The 22,783-nt window shown below is 50.2% G+C and overlaps 1 protein-coding gene across 1 annotated transcript in view; it reads left to right on the top strand.

Annotated features, from left to right (window-relative positions):
* The first annotated feature begins 3,359 nt into the window (after positions 1 to 3,359).
* The window catches only part of LHPP (phospholysine phosphohistidine inorganic pyrophosphate phosphatase), a 44,196-nt gene continuing 24,772 nt past the window's right edge, over positions 3,360 to 22,783 (top strand). The window contains exon 1 of the mRNA XM_069101752.1: positions 3,360 to 3,640. Coding sequence (XP_068957853.1) covers positions 3,507 to 3,640 — 134 coding nt within the window. The 5' untranslated portion in view covers positions 3,360 to 3,506. The remainder of the gene's footprint in view (positions 3,641 to 22,783) is intronic.

Raw genomic sequence — 22,783 nt, 5'->3', positions numbered from 1 at the left:
TCAGGAGGACTTTAAAAGGAGATAAATGACCCTGGGACAATAGCAAGCAAGATTACTCTATCTAAGGATCTAGAAGAGAAGGGGAAAAATTCTAATTGGCTTCTGCCTCTGTAACATCTCTTGCATCCAGCCTTTCCATTTAGTCCCCTGGTACCATCCTACATGAAGCCCTTATTACCTTTCTCCTCAATCATTTGTGTAACTCAAGTTTGCAGCTAAGCTTGGGGACATTTTGCATGATGCCTGTTTGGAAGGAGATACCTAACTTGGTGAAGGGAATGCTGATGGGATACCGCATGCCGGGATGAGGGCTCAAGGGCTTTGGAAAGGATAGGCTCCTTTTTATAGAGGACACTCATAGTGTCAGGCTTCTGACATGGGACACATATAGCTTACATGTGAATGACCTCTCAAGTAATGACCTTCTCTCCCTCCAGTCGATCTCTTCTCCAATCCATCCTTTGCACTGCTGCCAGCCATCTTCCTAAAATCCTTTAGTGGTTCCTCAGTGCCCACTAAAGAAAGCTTCAAGTTTTACCACATCATGCAAGGTCCTGCCCCAGTATCCAAGGTCTTCCATCTGTTGGCTCTACCTTCCCAGGGTAGTGGAGTGGAAAGGGACCTCTGCAATTTAAAGTCTTAGAAAGTTGCCCAAAGCACTGAAGAATGAAGAGAGTTGCCCAGGATCACACAAATTGGGATGGGTCTAATGGAGGACTTGTACCCTTAGGTCTTCCTAGTACCAAAACTGTTTCAATGATTACTGCTTTGTAATATATTTCAAAATCTGGTATTGCTAGGCTGCCTTCCTTTATGTTTTTTTTTCCTGTCAATTCCCTTGATCTTTATTCATCCAGATGATTTTTGTCATTTTTTTCTAGCTCTACAGAATAATTCTTTGGTAGACTGATTGTGATGGCACTAGGTAAATAAATTAATTTAGGTAGAACTATCATTTTTATTATCTTGGCTCAACCTACCCATGAACAATAAACACATGTTCATTTGTTTAACTCTTTATTTGTTTAAATCTTTATTTGTTCAAAAAGTATTTTGTAATTGTGTTTAAATAGTTCCTGGGCATGTCTTGGCAAGTAGACTCCCAAGCATTTTATACTGTCTGAAGTTGTTTTAAATGAAATTTCTCTTTCTATCTCTTCCTGCTGGGTTTTGTTGTTAATATGTAGAAATTCTGATGATTTATACAGGCTTACCAATAATCTCTAAATTGTATTTTCTCAATCCTTATCCTTCTTGACATTTTAGCAACTTTTGAACTAGTGATCATCACTCTCTTCCCTGTCTACTCTCTTCTCTGTAGGTATTCGTGACACTACTCTCCTGGTTCATCTCCTACCTGTCTGACCACTCCTCAGTCTCTTTTGCTGGATCCTCATCTAGCCTCACCTGATTACTCTGGGTGTCCCTCAAGGCTCTATTCTTGGACCTCTTCTCTTCTCCTTCTATGTTATTTCATTTGGTGACTCATCAGCTCCCAAGGATTGGATTATCATCTCTATGCAGATGCTTCTAGATCTATTTACCCAGCCATAAACTCTCTCCTGACCTCTAGCCTTGCATCTCCAACTGTCTTTTGGACATCTGAAATAGAATGCGCCCTTAGACATCACCAACTCAACATGTCCAAAGTAGAACTCACCTTCTTTCCCAAGTCTTCCCCTCTTCAAACTTCTCTATTACTGTAGAGGACACCACCACCCTTTTGACTGAGCCCAAGTTTTACAGAATAAATCCTTTATTAAGGGGATTTGTTCTGTGAAGTTTGGATTTGGTCAAAGGGCCACCCTTGAGGACCTACAGGACCATGTGTAGCCTTGAAGCCAAAGATTTCCCACGCCTAGTCTATATAGTCAAGGCTATGACTTTTCTAGTAACAATATATAGCAATGAAAATTGGATTGTAAGGAAAGCTGCAATGCCACAGAATCAATAGTTTTGAATTGTGGTATTGTAGAAGACTTTTGAGAGTCCCTCGGATAGCAAAGAGATCAAATAAGTTAATCCTTAAAGAATTAACTTGGGCTATTTACTGGAATGTCAAATATTGAAGCTGAAGCTTCAAACACTTTGGCCACATAAGATGGGACTCGTTGGAAAAGATCCTGATGCTGGGAAAAATTGAAGGCAAGAGGAAAAGGGGATGGCAGAGGATGTTTAGACAGATTTCAAGAGATAGTGGAGGACAGAAAGGCCTGTTGTACTATGGTCACAAATCATGGGGTCACAGATACAAGTGAACAACAATAGCAAAACAAGATATTTACAGTGTCAAATGGAAGGCAATCTCAGGGAGGGATAGGGAAAGGCTTTTTGCAGAAGGTGAGATTAGGGTGGAGTCTTGAAGGAAGCCAAGAGGTAGAAGTGAGGAGGCAGGGTTATGAGCAAGAAACATCAAAGAAACCAGCTGGGTTATAGAGTCCATGAGGACTCACAGAGGGAAGGTGTAAAGTATAAAAAGAATAGAAAGATAGGGAGGAGCAAGGTTGTGAATGTTGCAAATGCCAAACAGTGGGTCTCATATTTGATCCTGGAGGCACCAGGGAGCCACAGAAGTTTATTGAGCTGGACAGCGGGCCGGGCTGCCCTCCCTCCTCCTCCGCCCTCCCACAAACTGTAACACGGAGGAGGGCAGCGTGTGGAGCTCTGGACCCCCAGAGAGGCACCAGAGCTCCGTCCCCAGGGGGGGAGGAAGGCCAGAGCAGCGGGGGGCGCCAGGCTCCCCTGCGCGCTCTCGGAAGCGGGCCTGCCCAGGCTCCTCTCTGGCCGCTCAGCGCAGGGCCCGGCGCGGGCTGTCCGTCTTTCCTCGGGGCTGCCGGGGCCAGGGCTTCACCGGCAGAGACACAGCAGGCGGGGGCCGGGAGAGCGGCAGGCGAGGGGGCTCCGCTGCGGGGGAGGCCGCCAGGGAACGCGGCTGGCTTCAGCTCTATGGCGCAGCAGGGGGCTCGCTGACCCCGAAGAGCGTGCGGAGGGGCTCGGGTGCAGCGGGGAAGGCCCCCGCACCCACGCACCCACGCTTCGGGGCCCGGTGCCAGCTGCGCCGGGAGCTCGGCCCTGGGCCCCCTCTGCCCCGTGAGCGCCGAGGAAGCGCCTGCTGTGTGCCGGCACCCCGCTGTGCGCGGGGGGAGCCGCAGGGAGGCGTAGACAGCCCCGCCCCCAGCTGTGCACCCCCTCTTCTCTGACGCTCGCAGGGCCCGGCCCAGTGCACCGCACACAGTGTTTCTTCAGGGTTGCTCTGCCCTTCCCCCTTCCTGCGCTTTACGGGGGAGGAGACTGAGGCACCGAGGGGCGGGGCCGCCCTTCCGGGAATCACGCGCCTAGTCCGCTAGCAGTGGGAGGGCGGGGAGGATGGGCCTCCAAGGCCTCCTCGGGAAGAATCGGTGACGGAAGGGGGCGGGGCCCCTCCGTCCGGACTACATCTCCCAGGAGCATCCGCTCCCGCCTCGTCGCCCCGGAAGGCCGCTCGGGCTAGCGGGGCTACTGGAGCGATGGCGGCGAAGCCTGCGTGGGCCCAGCGGCTGGCGGGCGTGCGCGGGCTGCTGCTCGACGTGTCCGGAGTGCTCTACGACAGCGGCGATGGCGGTGGCACGGCCATTCCCGGCTCCGCCGAGGCCGTGGCCAGGTGCGGAGGGGGCGGAGAGGGGTCGCGGGGGGTGGGGGGCCTGTCGCGCGCTGCGAGGGGCGGGGCGGAGCGGAGGGGCGGAGCCTGCGGACCGTTGCCCGGGAGACCCTGGACGCCGCTGACTTCCGGGAGTGCGCGCGCGGCATGGGACGCCGTCGGGGAGCCGGGACGGCGGGGCTGGGGGCGCCGACGGGATCCGGGCTCTCGCCGCTCTGCGCGTCTTCTGGAGGCGGGACGAGGAGCCTGGGGGAGGGGGTGCGGAGGGGCCGGCCCGTGGCTATTGTGTGATATTGTAGTCTGCTTCACGCCGGCCAGTCCTCGAGCATGCATCCATGGCCCTTGCCGAGCCCCAGCGCCGGGCACACACAGAGATGAAGGGGCCTGCGTGGGGAGGGCGCGTTTGCGGAGCATTTCCCGCGTGTGTTGGTCCCTGGACCCAGATCAGATGGGGGACAGCGGGGAGACGGAGGTTTGCCCCGCTGGTCATTGTGGTCATTGTCCCCGGGACCTTGGGCCGCCCGCCCGCCCCTCTGGGCGCAGTGAGAGGACCAGACTCCGGGTGTGACCCATGACCTCTGGTCTCGGGTTACCGGCCTGTCTCCTGGGTCTTAATCTCCTGCTCATCCCGCCTCCCAGTGTGTGCCCCAAGCTCGCTGGGTTGCTGGGGCCCTCCGAGGCTGTCCCGCCCAGGCAGACCCGGGAGCCCGGGGAGGGGCGCCCGCTCCGAGGCCGGGGATTTTGACCACTTCTTTACCTTCTTACGTTGTGTTGCTGCGGCCCACCACCCTTCAGCCGAACCCCTGGGGTGACTTCCTCCCTCTCCCACGTTTGTCTCCCTCCATCCGTCTGCTTTGGTTTTCTCCTCCAGTTTCCAGGAATTTCTTGATTGACCTTTTTTTTTTTTTTTAAAGCAGTTGGGGTTAAGTAACTTGCCCAAGGTTGCACGGCCAGTGGGTGTTAAGTATCTGAGGCCAGAACGGATCCGAGGTTCTCCTAACTCTGGGGCCAGCGCTCTTACTCACTGCTACCTAGCCCCCCTGTAAGGCAGTTGGGGTTAAGTGACTTGCCCAAGGTCACATGGCTAGTTTTTTTGTTAAGTGTCTGAGGCCAGATTTGAACTTAGGTCCTCTTGACTCCAGGGCTGGTGCTCTGTGCCACCTAGCCACCCCCAGGTATTTCTCAGTGCCCGAAGGTGAATGAGCAGAGGCAGATCCTAGAGTGAGGAACACTTTAATTCAGGACGTTTCTGTTCAGTCAGTTCTTTATAGCTCCAGTCCTATTCAGGGCCCAGCCTTAGTCCACTCTGGTCCTGGGATGCCCAGACTGGCCCATGCTGTGGCTAGTGCCCGCCCTTCTCTTTGCCGGAACCACCCAAGTGGAGGTTAATTGTCTTTTCCTGGTCTTGCCGAGCTTGGAGCAGTGGGGAAGGCAGCTCAGTTTGCAGTCAGGAGAGACCCGTGTTGAGACCCCTGCTCTGATCCTTGAAGTGTGACCCTAGGCCTGTCGTTTTTTCCTGACCCTCTGTTTCTTCACCTGTAAAATGGGAATGATACGCAACACTCCCAACCCCCACCTCAGAGGGTTGTGAAAAATCAGTATTTGTCCGAGACCCTATTGCTCATTCATAGCAACCTTTGGTCCCTTTAGATTGTAAGGTCCTTGAGAGCAGGGACTGTTGTGCTCGGCACAGACCCTGCACATTGTAGGTTCTTAATAAATGTTGATGGATTGATTGTTCTCCTTCCCAAGGCTGTAGAGCACCTACAGGCAAAGGCTGTGCTCCATCCACCTTTGGTGTCTCTCATAGCACTTGGCAGCCTTGGGCACCCAATAGGTACCTGATCAAAGCTTGTGGGTGAGTTCACATTATGTGCCTGACACACAGAGAGTTATTGGTGGCAAAGATGGCCTTGTAAAAGATGGATTGTTTTCTGTACCTTCTTGTGGATGTAACTCCCAGCAGACCTGTCAGGTAGATCCTTTATTATCCCTGTTTTACTGATTTGCCCTGGGTCACACAGTAAGTTTCTAAGGCTGGATTTGAACCCAGGTCTTCCTGACTATTCAGCCTGCAGGAAGCCTTACAGTTTTTGGTTTAATTTATAAAACCAATAAAAATCTCAAATTCATATAAGACAGAGACAGTTTGTAGTGGGATAGGGCACTGGACTTGGAATCAGGAAGACCTGAGTTCAAATCCAGCCTCAGATACTTCCTAGCCTTGTGGCCATGGGCAAGTCATCTCTAAAATGAGAAGGTTGGGCCGAATGGTCTCTATGGCCCTTTCCACATCTAAATCTATGATTCTCTTAGTAGAATTTTATAGAAAGCTCTTTGGAACAGGGAAGAGGTGGCATGGAACAGGAAGGAAGCCCTCTCAGAGAATCAGACTTCAAATCTTGCCCCTGGTGTTTACTAGCTGTGTGACCTTGGACAAGTCATATCCTCTCTCTGAGCCTCCGTTTCCTCATCTGTAAAATGAGAAGGTTGGGCAGGATGGACTCTGCAGGCCCTTCCAGCTCTGTCCTTGTTGGGGTTAAGTGACTTGCCCAAGGTCACACGGCTAGTTTTCCTGTTAAGTGTCTGAGTCCGGATCTGAACTCGGGTCCTCCTGACTCCAGGGCCAGTGCTCTATTCATTGTGCCACCTAGCCACCCCTATGTCCCAAGTTTTAAGACTGGCTTTGCTTTCCTGTTGGTCTCGCTTATCTTTCTGCCTCGGGTATCTGGCAATGCTACTTCCACTGGCCCTCTGGACCCAGGGCAGAGGCCCTGGGGGAGGGCTTTCACATGGCTGGTCTTTCTTGGGATGGAGCCAACTCTTCTGTGGGAATTTGCCATCATTAGTCCCGCCATTCCTCAGTGGTTGGGCTTTTGGCTTGTCAGCCTCTTTCTTTCTTGCTGGTGCCAGTTGGCAGGTCCTCAGCTTTTGCCCAGCCCTCCAAGGGGACCCTGTGTCATCACGGTCTCCCCCTACCCTCCCCCATCTTGCAAGGCCTTCCTTGTCAGGCCCCTGGAAGGGAGGGCAGACTCCGTCTGGTTTTAGCTTTTGTGTCTCCAGCAGCCAGCAGAGTCCCTGGCCCCTGGTCCGTGTTGAATAAGTGTTGAACTGCACTGAGCTCAATTACATTTGTCCCTGAAGCTTTCTACCCATGGCTCCTCATTCAGTCACTATACATATACACATACATGTACATGTATACATACATATAGGCATAAGCAGACTAAATGTAAGGCTATTGGGGCAGGGGAGGGAAGGCCCCAGCAGCTGTGGTCAGTATTAGAATGAGTTTCATGCCTGTGGAAGGTTGTTCAAGCTGTCTCACAAGAGGCTGACTCCAAAAGGAAAGGTGAGGAGGGAGTGTATTCCAGGTATGAGGGACAGCCAATACAAAAGCATGTAGGTGGGAAATGTGTGAGGCAAAGTCAGGAGGCTGGTTTGGCTGTCCTCTGGGGCCCAACAGAATAAGCTGTGAATATTTTTCTACAAACAGGTACATTTAAAGCTATTTTTTGGCATGAAATAGAAGAGCATTTTAAAAAATAATTTATTTTTAGTTTTCAACATTCACTTCCATAAGATATTGAGTTCTAAATTTTATCCCCCTCCCCAAGACGGTGTGCAATCTGTTATAAACTCTACTTATCCATTCATATTAAACATATTTTCACATTAGTCATGGTGTAAAGAATTAGAGCCAATGGGAGGAACCAAAAGAAGGAAGAAACAGAACAAAACAACAAAAGAAACAATCTGCTTCCATCCACGTTCAGACTCCAGAGTTCTTTCTCTGGATGTGGATAGCTTTTTCTGCCATGAGTCTTTTGGATCATTGTGTATTGCTGAGAAGGGCTGAGTCCATCCTAGGTGATCATCGCACCATGTGGCTGTTACTGTGTACAGTGTTCTCCTGGTTCTGCTCACTTCACTCAGCATCAGTTCATAGAAGTCTTCCCAGGATTTTCTGAAGTCGTCCTGTTTATCATTTCTTATTCCGTTACATTCGTATATCACAATTTGTTCAACCATTCCCCCATTGATGGGCATCCCCTTGATTCTTCTAGTCAGGGAAGAACATTTATTAAGCACCCGATCTGTAAAATGAGGGGGTTGGACCAGATAATTTCTAGAGGCAAAATTGGAGGGTGCTGCCATGCTGCCTGTGGGGCTAGGGGCCAAGTGGGGAGAGATCATGGGAGGTGGGGTCAGATCTGAGTTGAGACTCTCTTGGTTTTACTTCCTACTCGAGTGACCTTGAGCTAGTCATGGAACTCCACAGGCTGCAGTTTCCCCATGTGTAAGGAGAGGACATGGGTCTAGTTGGCCTCTGAGGGCCTTTCTCTCCTTAAGATGAGGCTGTTGGACCTTTCAGGTGCTTCACTTCTGACAACCTACTACACTAAGGGGCTGAATTTCTCTGCTTGGTGACCAGGAACAAGCAGGGTTTCCTTTCACTAGGTTTGAGTCTTCAATTTTACTCTTAATTTATGTGAAGCTTTCATGGGGTTGGAGCCAGAAGTGGTTTCCTGAGCATGGTCAGTCCTTGGGCCATAAACAGGTGGAGAGTGGAGGCCCATTGATTGGGATGGCCTCTTTGCACCCTCCAGACTCAGGGCTCATCTCCAGTTTCCCCCATGACTATCTTTGTATGCATGGTTTCCCAGCAGAAGCTGGCAGAGGGGACCCTGAGCACAGAAGGGTCTCAGCTTTGAGAGGAGGATGAGCTGGTGGAGGGGCCGTTGCTTGTGAAGGGAAGCCCCATAGCAGGAGTCCTGCCTGACCTAATTCTCCAGTCCTATTCCCAGTGGAGAGCCCAAGAATATGACAATGAAATGTTCATGGCTCACTCCCATTTCTAGTTGCCATCAGACTTTTCTCTCCTGTGCTATTAGTGCCTGGGCTCTGCTAGGCCAGAGGGCTGAGATCAATTTCTGGGCTGAATAAAAAATGGGAACAAATGATTCTGCCAGACTCAGTGGTCTTCCACTCCAAATCTTTTTCTTTTAGTTTGGAGGGCACTTGGGGTTAAGTAACTTGCCCAAAGTCACATGGCTAGTAATTGTATCAAGTGTCTGAGGCTGAATTTGAACTTGGGTCCTCCTGACTCCAGGGCTGGTGCTCTATTCACTGCACCACCTAGCTGCCCCTTCCACTCCAGATCTGTGACCCTGACTTCCTAGAAGGCAGGGCTGCAACCATGTTCTGGGGGGCACTTGGCACATCCTTGGCACTGAATGGAAATACTGAGTTGGTTTTGCCCATGCTCTTGTGTTAAAAAACAGTGGGGGTAGAGTGGAATCCTGGCCCTGACAGTGGACAAAGCCATTTGTAAAATAGGGCTGATACCCACCAAACTGACGGGACCCAAGAAGTCCTTGGAGAATTACAGCTTGTGGCTGCTCAGGCTGTGTCACCTTGGGATGGCCTGGGCTCTCCAGGAGCTCAGGGGATGCGGGGGGTTAGTCAGGGAAGGGCAGGCCTGCCAGCCTCAGCCAAGCTGGCCAAGGACAGTCCTTTATTCTGTGTGTGTGTGTGTGTGTGTGTGTGCGTGCGTGCGTGTGTGCGCAGTCTGATTGATTTCTTCTACATGAGCTATTCATTCTTCCTGTTTGAACTGTGAGGCACTTGCCTGTTATGAGGCAGAAGGTAGTTAAGTGTCTGTAAAGGCTGGGCCCTAGCCGGCAGGCGCCCTCCCCGTGGGCTGGCATTTACAGCTATGTGCTGAGAGCCTCATGGGACCATTAGCATCGGCATCTGAAAGGCTGGCCTGGCTGGACATTTACAACATCCTGTTGCTGGGCCCCTGCCCCGCATCTGTTAGCACGGCCTCCAACAAGGATCTGTCACAAGGACGATGGAAATCTGAGCCCTGGAGCAGCTGGAGAGTCGTGTCCAAACAGGGCCCCCCGCGGAGCCTTCCAGGGCAGCTCGGGGAGGAGGTGGGCATTGTAAAACCATTATGGGCAGCCAGAGAGGCTGGTGGGCTCCAGCTGCAGCTGCTGCCCCCCAGTCTCTGTGGCCTTAGGTCAGGTGCCGGATCAGTGCCTCAGTTTCCTAATCTGTCAGGTCCCATCCAGTTTTAGAGTCCCCAGGCCTCGGAGGGAACTGAAGCCACTTATACAAGATCTCAGATAGGATTTGCACCTAGGTCCAGCCCCTTATCCGTGACATCATGTTCCTTTCCTGACAGGGAGCCAAAGTCTGCTTTTCTGCCATTCATTATCCTTCTGCTTGTTGTAATCTCTCTTGTGTCCTGCTCTTCGTGACCCTAATGGGGTTTTCTTAGCAAAGATTCTGGAGTGGTTTGCTGTTTCCTTCGATGAGGAAACTGAGGCAAACAGGGTTACATGACTTGCCCAAGGTCACACAGCTAGGGTCAGAGGCCGGAAGAGGAGACTTTGTCCAGGCCTGGTGCTCTGGTGCTCTGTCCATTATTGGCCCATATTACCATGTGGTTCAGCTGACATAGAGGGAAACACTTGGTGCTTAATAAACCTGGCTGGGGTGGGGTGGAGTCTGAGTCCAGAAACTTTAGGGGACAAGCGCTGGGGCCCTGTCATACCCCTTGGCTCACTGTGGCCTGGAAGGCCAAGACCCTCTCCAAGGTCCTGAAAAGACTTTCTCTAGGCCCTACCTTAAGGCCCGAGGATGAGCTTTAGTGCTGGTGCAGGGGCTAGCCAGAGAGAGCTCTGGACCCAAGAAGGGCAGACCGTCCTGGGGCTTCCTCAAGTATACAAGAGCCAAGGGGGCATACTTCCGAGCCCTGTGCTGTCCTCTCAAGCCCCAGTTGGGCAGCTTGCACAGAGTCTGACCAGGGACCAGCCTGTAGAGCTGAGAGAAGAGAGCTTGGGACCCAGGAGGAGCTCCCTGACCTTCCCATCCCATAGGGATCTGAATACTTAGGATTTTACCCGTTTTTTTAAATCATGGCTAACAGCTCTATAACAGCATTTGATGATAATGTCTCATTACATAGGAATGCCTCAGAGTTGTATCGATGCTTTTATTTTTTGTTTGCCAGAGGCACATCCTAATACCTCCCTTCCCTCCCCCCAGAGAACCCTTTTGCTTATCACAAAAAAAGCTGAGCAGAATCTGCTCAAAGAGTGCACCATCCGGCATGTGTAGTCTGCCCCTCTCTTATGAGGGGGGGAGGTCTTTCTCAGAAGGGCCATATTTCAGAACTGAAGGGGGCCTCATTAACCCTCTCATCCCAGTCACACCTGAGATGAATTCCCAGTGCAACAGCTTCCAGTGAGGAGGGTCCACCCCCCCTCCCAAGGCAGCTTGTTCCCCTTTTGGAGAATTCCACTGGTTAGAAAGCTTTTCCTCATATTGTGCCACAACTTGCCCCATTGCAAGGCTCTGGGATCTGCCCTCTGGACCAAAGATCAGAGCAGTTTCTATCTCCTAGCCTCTGAAGTACTTGGTGTCCCATCCCAGCATCCCCCATTTCATTTCATCTGCCCTCGGAGACTCCTCAGTGACAACAGCAGACCACAGAAAATGTGGGGACGGAGCCCCAGATTGGAGTCAGAATGTGGGGAGTGAGTCCTGGGTTGGGGTCAGAAGGCCTGTAGTCACTTATCTCTGGGTCTCAGTTTCGTGAGATGAGAGGGTTGTAAGAAGATCTCTGAGCCATTTTCCAGCTGTAAATCATTAGATCTGCCTGAATGACTGAAGAGAAGACTTGTTGGGGAGATGAGGAGCTGTACAGAAAGTGAATGGTTCACTTCGGGGTGGCCTCTCAGCCTGTTTCCTCATCCACAAAATGGGGACATTACCTACCTCACAGAGTTTCAGGGAAGGCACTTGGCCAGCCTTAGAGTGGAATGATGTTCCTTAATGGGGAGAGCAGAAGGGTTTTATTAAATTTGATTTAAAAAGATGACTCCATGCACCTCCCCCCCCCAAACAGGGCAGTCAGTGAAGTAGGAGGCCAAGGCCCCCCAGGACACCGTGGAAGGAAAGCAACAGTAGGGCCAGGACATCAAAGCTGGGGCGGGGGCTTGGGCGGGGGGCTCAGCTCTTCCTGTGAGCTGGGCTCCGAAGGGCAATCTCCTTTACTGCTGGGGATGAACAAGACGACCCAGGAGGCCTTTCCCTCCTCTTTGATTGTCCCATTGCCTTGGAAGAAGCCCATCTGTCCTTGCGCTCTGGCGTCAGTCCTGCCTGGTTGTCATCTGCCTTCCTTTCACTGTCTTCATTACCTCCCTAATTACCTACCGCTCTCTTCCCTCTGCACTGTCTCAGAGCTCTCTCTTGTCTCATTTCTAGGCCTTGGGTTAAAGGGTCTGTCTCCCCTCCCCGGCCTCCTCCCCCCTCCCCCCGCCCACTGGGTCATGGAGACCAGGAGATGTGGGCAGCTGGGTGAGTGGAGCTGCCCATCCTGAGATCAATTCATCAGTCCACAAGCACTTATTAAGTGCCTACTGTATTCCAGGTACTATGATAGGTTCCAGGGATACAGATATAAAGAATGAAGCCAGGGGCGGCTAGGTGGCACAGTGAGTAAAGCGCTGGCCTGGAGTCAGGAGGACCCGAGTTTGGTTCCGGCCTCAGACACTTAACACTTACACAAAAATACTAGCGTGTAACCTTGGGCAAGTTACTTAACCCCAATTGGCCTCCAAAAGGCAAAAAAAAAAAAAAAAGAATGAAGCCATCCCTGCTCTGAGGACTTCTGTTCTCTTGGGAAGGACAAGGCATAAGGCATAAATACAAAGTGGGGGGTACCCTAATGGTGTTCTTGCTGACGTTGGGGGAGGAGAGGGGTGAGGTAGGGCTAAGGAGGCAGTGCACTCCAGGGCAGGGGGCACAGCTAGGACAAAGGCATGATGACGGGAGATGGGAGTGTGGTGTGTAAGAAGTGGAGGGAAGACTAGATTGGCTGGACGAGGGCAGGGATGTATAATGAGACCAGAAGGGGCAGTTGGTCAGGTTGTGAAGGACTCTGAGAACCAGGCTAGATAGAATCTGTTTTATCCTAGAGGCGATAGGGGCTGGCATTTATTGGGAGGTAATGAGGTACTAGGGACTTAAAGATGGTCTGGTCCCACTCTCCTCATTTTACAGAAGAGGAAACTGAGGCATGAAGAGGGAAGTGGCTTGCCAAGGGTTGCCTGGCCAGTGTCAGGGGAGTTCTGTGCTCCCTCCACACTGCAGGTGCACGAGAGGAGACTTGGCAGCTGCATCTGTCACCTGTTTCCCAACCTCCTGATCCAGGGTGACTGTGGCCCAGCCCAGCCCCCAGGGCTCATCAGACTCAGCAGAGCCTTGGGGAACCTAGTCATCTGTTTTCTGGAAGATTTTCTTTGGGGTGGGTAGGTAGGTATCAGTGGATGCTTTGGACCTGACATCGGCTGAGCTCTTAGGACAAACAGACCCAGGTGATGAGTCCTTCTCCCCCCTCCCCCCATCCTTGGTCCCTCTCTCCAGGGCTCTCCTCAGGGTTATGGGGCACAGTTCTAGCTGGGGTGCTGAGGGCAGACCACACCTCTTTGGCCTCAGTTTCCTCCTCTGTAAAACATGCAGTTGGGCTCTTGTGGTAGAAGCAATGAGGCTATGGGTACAAATTTGGGTTCAGTTGGTGGGTTCAGGGATGCTAGACCCAGGAGGGGCTCACCTGAGAGCGCCCTGTCTGACCCCAGAATCTTTTGTTTTATGTCACAATCATTTACATATTCCCATCCCACCCCCCCTTTCTCCTAAAAGACAAAACCATTAAAGCAGTTACATACAAAAAGCCCCAGACAGTAATGCAAAAAAAAAAAAAAAGCCTTCCTGCTTGTGTATGTATCTCTCTGCCCCAGTGGTCCTCCACCTTTCTGCCACGATGGAGAGAAATGTTTCATCATAGATTTTTTAAAAGTTTTGAAAGTTGTGTTTTTTTAATTCTGAACTTAACCACCAAATACAGCAAGCATTTCCTTGTATGTAATAGACCAGGAAAAGGGTTGTTCATGAACCTCTACTTTTCTTTTACAACATGTAATTTATTTGATAACTTTCAATTTGAGCTTCATGTCTCTGATTTTTTGGTCTTTTCGTCTCTTGTAAGCATTTAAAAAATGCTTCAGTGACTTTTCCCCTCCCCACCATGGATTCTCTCCTCCCCTGCCCCCTTCATCCTCTTCTCCCCTCTTCTGTTCTTTTTGCACAGGAGTCTGCCCCCACAACCTGAGGGGGCGTACTGGGAGCCAGCCTTTGCTATGGCAGAAAGTGCTGTAAGGGATGGTTTGGTATCTAGGGGACCTTGATTTGTGCCCTTTGGGGCCTCTGTCTAGCTGTGGGACAGATGGTTAAAACCAGCCATTTACAGATGAGGAAACCAAGGCCTAGAGAAGGGCCATGACTTAGGGTCATACAATCATTGCCTACTTACTGTTCCTCCAAATTTGTCATGGCCTCCTGCCGCTAGGACCCACGCCTGGGATGCTGCCCCTCTCTACCTCTTAGGACTCAGCTCAAGTACCATGCAAGTCACTTCCTGCCTGCTGGGTTCTTCCTGGGCCCCTGCTGGCCCCCAGCTGTTAGTGTTTTCACTTCAAAGTTACTTTCTATCTACCTCTCAGACTTTGTTACCGCCAGTGTGACCCCTCCCTTCCTGTGCTATGTTGTCTTGTTACAATGTGAGCTTCTGGAGGGCGAGGACTGCCTTGCTTTCTTTTACTTATATTTCTGGTACCTGATGTATGTATAGTCCACCCTTCATAAGTGTACTCTGTCTCTGCCTTGAATGGCTTATACATATCTATGTTTGCAGTTATCTCCCTCACATTTTGCCTTCCATCATATCCCCACTGGACTGTGATTGATTAGAGCCGGCAGGTCTGTTACAGTCTATCTGGTCCAGTCCCTCCCCCCAGTTTTACATGTCAAGGAAACTGAGGCCCAGAGAGGGTCATTGGTTTAGCCAAAGTCACACAGCTAGTATAGGAAGTGGCAGAGCTGGGGTTCTAACCAAGGTCTTCCTACTGTCCTGACATTCTGCTGGTGTGTGTGTGTGTGTGTGTGTGTGTGTGTGTGTGTGTGTGCTGGAACAGGGACCCAGAAGGAAGAAACATTCTTGAGGAAGGAGGGATGGAGGAAGACTCTGGAGGCTCACAGAGCCTTAAAAGAAGAGGATCTGAGGCATTCTGAGGATTGGGTGGGGTTGATAAGACCAGGAACACAAGTGGCTATCAGAAAACATAAGCAGAGCCTTCATTTGCCTCAGCACACAAAGTGCTAGACAGCTCCACCTTGGTGGAGTGGGGTGGGGAAGGCCAAGGAAGGCTTGCAGGGGCAGGGTTGGTGTCTTGAAAAATGGTCGGAGGGGGGCGGAGTCAAGATGGGGGAGTAGAAGCATGACCTTCGAGTAGGTCTGGCTTCCACCTTCCCCAGTCAATGTAAAAAGGGGACTCTGAACAAACTTTGGAGCTGCAGAACTGACAAAATAACACAGAGATGCTAACCTCCCACTGAGGACAGCCCGGCAGGCCAGCAGGAATTGGCCAGTACAGCACTCTGGGAGCCCAGTGAGGCTTTAGCCCCAGGGCGGGCCTGACCAGCCACCGACCAGAGGGACTCCAGATCAGCTGCAGCTGTGGTCGTTTCCAGAATTATCAACACATAGATGCTAAGGACAAAGTGAGAGGTCAGTACAGTCTGGAATTTGGGACCCAATAAGTGAGAATGCGGGGCCTTTGCCCCCAGGGTGAGAAGCTGCTGAGGCCGCGGCACAGCCAGCCAGTGCCACGTGGCGGCTTCAGCTCCTGGCCTGCAGAGAGTAGGGGGACCAAGCACCAGTCTGAGGGGTAATTGCTCTTGCTTTAATCTGCTTGGATCTGGATTGCAGTCTAGGGTGGAGGTCCTGGGGTGTGTGTCCAGCTTGCCAGAGCATGTGGAGACCTCAGAGAGGGCACCCATCTAATACCTCTGGCAGCTGAGAAAACCCCAGCGTTTGGGACGAAAGCTCCCCTGTCTGGTGGCAGAGTCCTACTGTGGCAAAAAGCCCAGGGGTCAAGTGACTGAGGGGTGACATGACCAGACAAAGGAAGCAAAGCAAGCAGAGCAATCCAACATTAGACTCCTATTTTGGGGACAAAAAGGAGCAAAGTATGGAACAGGAGGAAGACAGTGAAGTCAGAACTCCTGCACCAAAAGCTTCAAAGGAAAATACGAGCTGGTTACAGGCCATAGAGGACCTTAAGAAGCAGATAAGAGAAGTGGAGGAAAAATTGGGAAGAGAAATGAGAACAATACAAGAAAATTACAAAATGAGAGTCAACAGCCTGACTGAGGAAAATAACACCTTAAAAACAGACTAACTCAAATGGCAAAGGAGACTCAAAAAGGCAACGAGGAGAAGAATGCCTTAAAAAGTCGAATTTGCCAGATGGAAAAAGAATCTCAAAATCTCACTAAGGAGAATCATTGCTTCAGAATTAGACTGGAACAAATGGAAGCTAGTGATTTTATGAGAAATCAAGATGCTGTTAAACAGATCCAAACAAATGAAAGAATAGAAGGCAACGTGAAATATCTCTTGGGAAAAACCACTGACCTGGAAAATAGATCCAGGAGAGATAATTTAAAAAATTATTGGACTACCTGAAAGCCATGATCAAAGTAAGAACCTAGAAATTTTCCTCCAGGAAGTTCTCAAAGAAAACTACCCCGATGTTTTAGAACCAGAGGGCAAAATAGAGGTTGAAAGAATCCACTGATCACCTCCTGAAAAAGATCCCAAAAAGAAAACTCCTAGGAATATTATAGCCAGGTTCCGGAATTCCCAGATTAAGGAGAGAATATTACAAGCAGCCAGGAAGAAACAATTTGAACATTGTGGAAACACAATCAGGATAACTCAGGATCTGGCAGCTTCTACAGTGAGGGATCGAAGGGCCTGGAATATGATATTCCGGAGGTCAAAGGAGCTGGGATTAAAACCAAGAATCACCTACCCAGCAAAAGTGAGTATCATGTTTCAGGGGAAAATATGGTCATTCAGTGGAATAGAGGGCTTTCAAGCATTCTTGCTGAAAAAACCAGAGTTGAACAGAAAATTTGACAGTCAGATACAAGAAGCAAGAGAAGCATGAGAAGGTCATGTGCTGCTGAACACAAATGGACATCACACAGTCACGCTGCTGAGATGCACAAGTCTGTTACCTAGTCCTCATTGCTTATTCACTGCCACAAAAGGACCTTTTCCCAAGTTAGTACATTAAATACAACTTAGTATCTTTACTTTGTTTGATTTTTGTCTTCTATCCCCGGGGTTCTGAAGCTGGGCCCACGAACTTGTTCTTTACATTATTTTGATGACTAAATTCCAATATAATTGGTTTCCTATAAAATTCTACATGTTTTATTTTGTTCATTTAATAACCTTCTAAGAAAGGCCCATAGATTTCACCAGACACCCAAGGGAGTCAGCAGCACACAGAAGCAGTCAGAAGCCCTGGACCTGTCCCACTTCCTAATTTTACAGAAAGGGACACTGAGACCCAGAGAGTGGTTCCACCCCACCCCCTTCACCCAAGATTCTAAGTCTCAGAGCTCAAGTTTGCAGTCAAGCCCCAGACTCCAGATCTGCACTCTTTGGTAATGGAGAGGGCCTTGCTCCAGGAGCTTCCTAGTGACCTCAGATCTCCTTGGGGAATTGTGACACATGCACATGCTAGTCATTGTGGGGGGCAACTCTTTGGGTGGACTACTGTGTCAGTAGAGTATACCTGTCCATTGTCTGTCTGTCTCTGTCTCTCTCCTTTCTCTGTCCCCTCTTTTTATCTCTCCCTGCTCTCTCTTCCTCTCCTGTCCCCTCTTTCCCCTCTCCCCTTTCTCTCCCTCTCACTCCTTACCCTCTCTCCCCTTCCCTCTCCTCCCCTCCCTTCCTTTTCCCTGTCCTCTCCTTTTCCTCTCCTCCCCCCCTCCCTTTCCCTTTCCCTCCCCCCCCCTCCACTCCCTCTTCCCCTTCTCTCCCTCTCCTTTCCCTCTCTCCCCTTCCCTCTCCTCCCCTCCCTTCCCTTTCCCTCTCCTCTCCTCTCCTCCCCCCTCTCTCACTCTCTCTGCCCTTTTCTCCCCTCCCTTCCTCCCTTTTTCCTTCTCTCCCTCCTCCCTGCCCCATCCCTCTCTCTCCCTAGCCTCAGCATTCCCCAGAGAGTAAGGACCATGGGCTGGTGCCGTTTCTCACTGCTCATCTATTTATAAAAATGTGTTCCTAATTTATCATTTATCAGATGAGGACCAAGTCAGATAACATACACAGCACTTTGTAAACCTTAAAGTGCTGTGTAAATGTGGTGGTGGTTGTTATTGTTGGTATTCTGTGATAGTGCTGGGATTTTAACCCATTTCTCTGGTTCCATCTCACTGACCACGCTTGACTTATTCCAGAGTAAGCCCCTATTTGCCACAGAGATCAGAATTTCCTGGCATTAATATGTATTTTATAAAACCCCCTGTTCCAAATGGTCCCTCCTGCTTTCAGGAATACAGCTGTTTGCCAGTCGAGGGCCTGTTACTTGATCTACCAGTGGTCCCAAAGGCCTGCAGGTTGTGGGCCTGGGACCCTCTTCTGTGTCCCATGCATTCTCGTTATTCCTCTCCTGATTTCAGGGGGAGTTGGGGAGGCATAAACTCAGGGAAAGCCTCGGTGAGGACAGTCTTCTGAAGGGACTTTCCCCCACCTGGAAAAATATAATGGTTTTCTTTGTGGATTCTGCTGTTTAGAAATGAGAACCCAGCCTTGGGTGGGTGCCTTCAGGGCCTGGTGCCAACATCTCCATGCCCAAAGGCAGCGGGAGGAGCCTAAGGTTTAAGGGCACAGGATCCATTCTTAAGAGTAGTAGAAACTTAGGGCAGTCTCTTCATTTCTATGAGCCTCAGTTTCCCTAAGTGACTCTGCACTTCTAGACCTGGGATGACTGCAGGAAAACACAGTCCCAGATATTTAGGTAATTGATTGTACCTGTGACTTCCTTTTAGTAGTTCAGAAAACAGCCCAGCTGGGACTTCTCATCCTGCCTAGCTCTTGGCCGTCTCCTCCTGTACATTCCCTGCAGAGGCCAAGTACTGTCCTGTCATGAACCAAAACAGCCCAAAGGAACCAAAAACAAAAAATGAAGGCACGGGGAGGGACTTGGGCCCTTCTTTAACAGAAAATACTACTTCTTCATATAGTCTTAGATGGAATTCCTTGTAGATAAACATTGAGGATCCTAAGATTTGGAGCTGGGAAGGACCCCCTGGTTGACCATTGAGTCTAACCCCTCATGTTACACCTTATGAACCTGAGGGCTGATGGAGCAGCAGCCAGAAAACATTGTGAAGCACCAATTAGGGAGTGGGGGTGCAGATTGTGCCTGCCCTTGAGGGGCTTCCAGTCCCAGAGAGGCGAGTGCTTAGAAGAAACCAAGCAGCCAGTGAGCCTGGAGGGTCCCCCAGAGAGGAGCAGTGCCCTGGCACCTACGCCTATTGCCCAAAGGGTTTTCCTGTTTCACCAAAGGCAGATAGGAAGTCCACAGGATTTTATTTTTTTAATGACTTATTAAAAATACAAAGTAATTCTAGGTGAAATCCAATGTTAAAGTTTAGGAGTCTCAACAAAACCTTCTGCCCTCCCACTCCAAGGAACTTTCACGTTTATCTTTTATTTTCTCTTATCTGTGTTCCTTTCAGAAATCTCCTGATGTAACCAGAAGACTTTGTTAGTCAGCAGGGTTTTTGTATGGCACCTACTATGTGCTGGGCACTGGGCTAAGCATTTCACAAATATCTCATTTAATTCTCACCACAACCTTAGGAGGGAGATGCAGTTATTACCCCCATTTTACAGTTGAAGAAACTGAGGCCAACAGAGGGTCACACAGCTAGTAAGTGTCTGAGGCTGGATTTGAGTTCAGGTCTTCCAAAGGAAATAAAAGAGATTTGAATTGAACTAGATGGCCACTGTGTCCCAATGTCTAAATCAGAAGTGAAGTTATTTTCTAATCTCTTGTGGTGTCACAATATTTTAGAGATGCCCCGTTTTCCAGAGTGGGGGCCTAACAAGCCGGCCGTGCCCTGAGCTTGTGCTCAGGGTGATCTCAACCCCTGTCAAAGTGTAAAGCTTGGACTAGTACCAGGTGTTCTTTAGGGACTTAACTCCCCCTATTTCCCAGGGCCCTCCATCCCATTGTTCACTCTCTGTGTTCCTTGTCACTGACAGATACGATGGTGGAACTCTGCTTCTGTACCCGGCAGGGTGGCCACAACCCCTAAGACTGGACACAATGACTGTTCCCGTGGGAGCCAAGAACGCCAACTGTGAGAACCGTGTCCAGATCGAAGACTGTGTTGTGGCTCACCCTTCTCATGTACACGCCTGGCCCCAGCCTGAGCAGCCTTAAGCCCTCCTTCTTAGGAGAGGGCTCTCATATGCAGACCTCACTAGTCATTTCCCTCCCTCTGGAATTAATTAGCTTCTGTTTGTGTTCTGACTCTCCTGTCTCCAGCCTGCTGTGTTTGGCTCTGGCTGCCCACAGGTTAGACACCGGTTCCGATCCAGTGGCTAATGGACACGATAGGATGTAAGCTCCTTGAGGAAAGATCCAGAGCCTAACACAGTGCCTAATACAGTAAGGCCTTAATAAAGGCTTGTCATTTGATTTGTTGACCTGTGGTCTTGCCGACCTGGGCACTCTGATCATTGAGGCCACACATAGCCCCTCCGTTTTTATCCTTGGCGGTCCGGAGGGAGGGCTGGATGTTAATGGGACCCTAGGGAGGTCAGTGACAGTGGAAGAGACACAGGGATGGATGGAATGATGTTCCCTCAAGGGCTCCCGATTTGTCACTGCTCAGAAGCTCACTCTGGTTCTGCAGCTGGCTTTGCATCTCCCCATTTCTGCTCTGTGCCTTATAAATCTTGCCAATGGCCTTTGTTCAAAGTGAGAAAATCCAGTCGCTTTGCCTACTAGGCAAACTCAGGAGACTGTAAACACCTGAATCTGCCGACTTCTCTTCTTACTTAAAGTGATTTTGTTCAGTGTTGTAAGATGACAAATGCTGGCAGGACTGGAGAGATAAGAGGAGACGTCCCCAGGCCAGGCCCTTGTGGGGAGTCCCTACTTGTTGATGTATTGATAGCTTATGCTGACTTCTTTCCTCTTCCATTTCCACTTTTGGCCTTTCTTTTATTAATTGCTAGGTGCCTGGCATGTTGTAGGGCTTAGTAAATCGTGATTGCACTGAATTGGGCTGGCTCTCTGGAAGGGGGGAGGGAAGGATACTGGGAAAAACGGAGGGGGGGATATTTAAAAATAGATCAGTAAAAACTTATTTTTTAAAAAATATTTTATTCCTTAAAAAAAACCCTCAGAGGCATCATTCTTAGCCAACTCCCTCAGGAACCTGAGGAACCTCAGGCAGTCTCCCACAGAAAGGCAGAGGCTGGTGGTCCAGATGCTCCCCAAGTACTCCCCAGATCCTCTTGCTTTCTCTTCATTCTTCCCTTTCTTAGGCTGTACTTGAAGTGATAATAAGAGCTGCCTTTATACAGATAGTCTCTCATTTGATCCTCACAGCAATCCTAGGAGGTGGATGTTATAGTTAGCCCCATTTTACAGCTGAGGAAACTGAGGCAGACAGGGGGAAATCACGTGCCCAGGATCACCCAGTGGGCAGATTTGACTTGGGCTTTTCTTGGCTCCAGACCCAGGGGCTTGCCCTCTGCACCACTTCTCTGTCACAAGTTACATCTTTTAGATAGAAACTCTGGCTGCCCCATGTAAGGAGGCAGTGGGACTTAGTAGGGGAAGAAACTACACCCCCCTCCAAAAAAAAAACCTTGGGCTCCTCTTCAGGGTCACTGCTTATTCTGTGTGACCTTGGGCAGATCATTTCTGGCCCATGAGGCTCAGTAGTTGGGCCAGCTGATTTCAGGGGTCTCCCCAGCCCCCGGCAGTGGCCCGCTAGGAGCCTTCTCCCTCGGAGTCCCTCTGGATTGTCTGCCCTCCTGGCGTGTAGGAAGGCCGTTAAGTGTGCCCAAGGTCACTGAGGATGTCTAATGATTGTCCTCACACTTTACCTGGTATGGAACAATAATGAGGGTTTTTTCATTATTTTCGGGTGAGCGATCCTGGCAGATGCTGACAGCCAGCAGATGTGTAAAGTTCGAGGTGATTTGTAAGGGGCCGGCTCATCTGACGCACGGTAATTGCATGGTGGGACATTGTCACTCAGAGGCTTGTCCTGCTCTGTCAGAAGAAGGTAAAGGTCAGTTCAAAGAAAGAAGGGACAGTGCTCAGCGGGAAATGAAAAACGGATTTTCTGCCATCCTGTACTGGCAGCTTTGGGATCGATGGGCCAGAGCCTGCCTGGTCATCTCGACATGTCTGGTGCTTGGTGGGTCCGAGCTGATGCTGGGGGTTTGGGTCATGTGTCAGCTCGGCACTGGCGTCTGAAGCTGGGGTGGGGAGCCTGTGGCCTCAGGGCCACATGTGGCCTTCTAGGTCCTTGAGAACAGCATTGTGACTGAGTCCAAGTTTTGCAGAACAAATCCTTTTAATTAAGGGGATTTGTCCTGTGAAGTTTGGATTCAGGCAAAGGACTGCACTTGAAGACCTAGACTTGAGGCTGTACATATGGCCATGAGACCACAGGTTCCCCACCCCTGGAAGAGATTCACCTGGAACCCCTTGATTTTAAACACTTAAATTGTTCTGGGAACTTGTGAGCCAAGCTGGTGCCGGAGGTCTTATGTCCTCCTACTGCCTACATCACCTGACTCCTGAGCCTCAGCCTCTTCATCTGTGAAATGGGGTTAACAATGCTTGGACTACTTTCCCCAGTGGGTTGTTGTCACCTTTAATGTGCCGTAGAAATTTATTCTGTGGCCTTTGGTGAGTTGGCTTGTGCTAGAATGTCAGCGCTTTGCTTTTTCCAGGGACATAAAAGTGAGATTTCATTATTTCTCATGGATATTAAAAAGAGGACATTGACTGCCCTAACTGGAAGGAAATACTTCTTCCTTCCTTCCTTCCTTCCTTCCTTCCTTCCTTCCTTCCTTCCTTCCTTCCTTCCTTCCTTCCTTCCTTCCATCCTTCCTTTCTTCCTCCCTTCCTCCCTCCCTCCCTTCCTCCCTTCCTTCCTTCCTTCCTTCCTTCCTTCCTCCCT

Source organism: Petaurus breviceps, unplaced genomic scaffold (genome assembly GCF_028583685.1).
Source record: "Petaurus breviceps papuanus isolate PSGF00001 unplaced genomic scaffold, PetGlider_PUasm1.0 490, whole genome shotgun sequence".
In the NCBI taxonomy this organism is placed as follows: domain Eukaryota; kingdom Metazoa; phylum Chordata; class Mammalia; order Diprotodontia; family Petauridae; genus Petaurus; species Petaurus breviceps.
This window is presented reverse-complemented; position numbering and strand designations above follow the sequence as displayed.